The sequence below is a fragment of the Limulus polyphemus genome, unplaced genomic scaffold (genome assembly GCF_000517525.1).
Source record: "Limulus polyphemus unplaced genomic scaffold, Limulus_polyphemus-2.1.2 Scaffold9288, whole genome shotgun sequence".
NCBI classification, from domain to species: domain Eukaryota; kingdom Metazoa; phylum Arthropoda; class Merostomata; order Xiphosura; family Limulidae; genus Limulus; species Limulus polyphemus.
Genome location: NW_013674898.1, coordinates 5786 through 8699, shown reverse-complemented (window position 1 = coordinate 8699; position 2914 = coordinate 5786). Strand labels below are relative to the sequence as shown.

The 2914-nt window shown below is 37.5% G+C and overlaps 1 protein-coding gene across 1 annotated transcript in view; it reads right to left on the bottom strand.

Annotated features, from left to right (window-relative positions):
* Positions 1 to 6: 6 nt before the first annotated feature.
* LOC106475853 (sphingosine kinase 2-like) overlaps positions 7 to 2914 on the bottom strand; it is a gene marked incomplete at its 5' end in the record, with an annotated part of 5124 nt that continues 2216 nt past the window's right edge. Inside the window, 3 exons of the mRNA XM_013936527.2 lie at positions 7 to 1199; positions 1511 to 1731; positions 2048 to 2163. Coding sequence (XP_013791981.1) covers positions 553 to 1199; positions 1511 to 1731; positions 2048 to 2163 — 984 coding nt within the window. The remainder of the gene's footprint in view (positions 1200 to 1510; positions 1732 to 2047; positions 2164 to 2914) is intronic.

Sequence of the window (2914 nt, the reverse complement as noted above, 5' to 3'; positions counted from 1 at the left end):
GGGATCACATAGAGTAGGGATGGGATCACATAGAGCAGGGATGGGATCACAAAGAGCAGTAATGGAATCACATAGAGCAGTGATGGGATCACAAGAGCAATGATGGGATCACAGAGAGCAGGGATGGGATCACAAAGAGCAGGGATGGGATCACATAGAGCAGGGATGGGATCACAAAGAGCAGTAATGGAATCGCATAGAGCAGTGATGGGATCACAAAGAGCAGTGATGGGAACACAAAGAGCAGTGATGGGATCACACAGAGTAGGGATGGGATCACATAGAGCAGTGATGGGATCACAAAGAGCAGGGATGGGATCACAAAGAGCAGTGATGGGATCACACAGAGCAGGGATGGGATCACAAAGAGCAGTGATGGGGTCACAAAGACCAGTGATGGGATCACAAAGAGCAGTGATGGGGTCACAAAATGTGTGTGGAAATATACTTCTTGAATACCTTTGACCATTCCTGACTGGAAAAAGGTACCTGAAGACAAGAACGCGAATGAGAAAGTGCAAAGGTACTCACTTAGTTAGTACCATAGCTCTCTTAGCGAGACAGTATCTCCATTGAAAATGGGAGGATTTCCCCCTGTACCGGTCTACATTCCATATATTCTCCATCCACGGCAAAGCCCCCTTTCTTCTCGAATGGTATTAGCCGAAAAGCGAGAATCGGAATCATATCAACAAAAGAGCAGTTCACGTGTTTTCCACTTCTCATGGCTATCAAGAAATGCATCACTAAAACTCGTGGTACGTGACCACGCACTAGGATTAACCATATTGTGTCGTCATCAAACTTAGCGGACGGTGACAAAGCCAAGTAGGTAGAAAGCCGACTGACATAGGAGCAACCAATCACATAAAACTCTCCTTCTATAGTTTCCCAGTCTTCTGAAACATGCTGATCCCACGTTGGCAGTAAAGAGGTTTCCGTCTTCCACAAGGATCCTGATGAGGAAGCGTGATTTTCTTTTAAATCGTTAAATTTTGTTGAGTGAAGCAATGGGTTGTTGTGACAGGAAGTTGAACCTATGAAACTTTGATCTTCGTACAAGTATTGAGTAAGCTTGTTATTGCTGAATTGGTTGTGATTTAATCGATCAGCTGTAGCTTTTCTAGCCCGAGCCATCTTGACTCTGTTCTCTTCAGTTGCTCGAAGGAAAGATAACCGGCCTTTGTATTTACTTGGACCTGAAACAGAAACATTTTGAAATAAATGAGCAGGTGTATATTTCAGGGAAACACGTCTTTACTGCTAAAAATGGTAAAACCGAAAACAAATCCTACTAAGAATGAGGAACAGATTATTGTGTAAATCTTATTATTGTTATCATATTTTAATACAAACTATATGTTAGAGCAGTTACTTCAAAGGCAGAAGGACAAAAGTGTGACCTTATTCGAATCAAGCAGCTTCAGGTATTACCCAAGGCTACTGGTTAGGGCACTAATTAATAAAAAGCAAACCTATTTTGATTCGAGGACTGTATTGGAAGTCTTACTGAGTGATTTGAAGGTTCCTGTCAAACCGTACCGTACTTCTCCAAGAAAACGTAACACCTCGGAATCCAGAACGATATCAGCAATAACTCCCCAAAGAAACGAAGACAGAGAACACACAGAATCATCAACAGTCTGTAGTAAAATGATGTGTTTCTTCTGGACATCTCCTTTGATGACATTTAACACTGACGACGTCACACAGTCCAGTACGGTAGGTTCACTGGCCGAAACAAAAACAAAATGAAGCTGAGAGAATATTTATACATACATATTAGGCTGAATCTTATATACTGTTCAAATCATAATATCGAGTTTCAGGATAAAGTAATTATATTTCATTGTGCTAAGTTAACCCTATTTTTCCTTTTCTCTGTAATTTTCTTCTCAGAGCTACATACTGTTAGGATAAATTTTCATTTATACATGCTTTTTTTCTCGTTGGCTTTGAGTATGATATTTTCTTATGTTCTATATTTTGAAACCTAACATTTTCTGCGTGTGTGTTTTCTTTTCTCGTCAAATCATAAAATACGTACCCCAGTGCTTCGTTAAGACTAAAAGCTAGTCCGTTGCCTGACCCTCCAGGGATGACACCAACTGGTATCTTGATAGCTTCTCTCCAATCAGACCGCGCTAAGAGTCCGTTCACCATCTGTAAACAACGTGATTCATGTTTACACTAAGTTTTTAATTTTTCTTGATGACCTGTACTACGCACCTGCTTCTATCAAGTAACGATTCTAATAATGCAGTAAAAACAAGAACCATAAGCACGTAAGTGAAGCATTTGTTATCATTATATTATAGAGTACATCTATTCTATAAAGTTTTAGTCAGTATTGTTTATGTTTATTTTGTATCAACTCTGTATTCGTATATAAGCACAAAAATAAAAGCGTCAATCTTTTCAATTACATTTCAGAGTAGGAAAATATTAGTTCAAATTTCAATTTTACATAAAAAAGTTCTCTAAAGTTCAGTCTTAAAGGCAGTTATATAAATAAAGTTTATAGAAACATTAGTTAAAATTACTAGCAGCGTTTCCCAAATTTTTTTGGGCCATGGTCACTTTTCAACTGAGATAAAAAGCTTATGGAACACTAGACACGTGAAATATCGGTGTGGAGGGTATGTTGCGCTCGTAGCGCCCTCTAGATATATATATTATTCATTTATTTATTCAATCAAATTACATATCAATGAATTTTTACATTATAATACATTTTAGGTACAAACCTCTCCACTAAGATATTATGTAGAATAGATATGGCATCTTTTATAATTCTTCTTCAATGTGAAATCGATATTATCTAATTCTAATATATAGGAAAATATTTCATAATAAGTTATGATCGTGCAAAAAAGTGTTAAATATTTTATTAAAATTGAAAATCATGATTTTC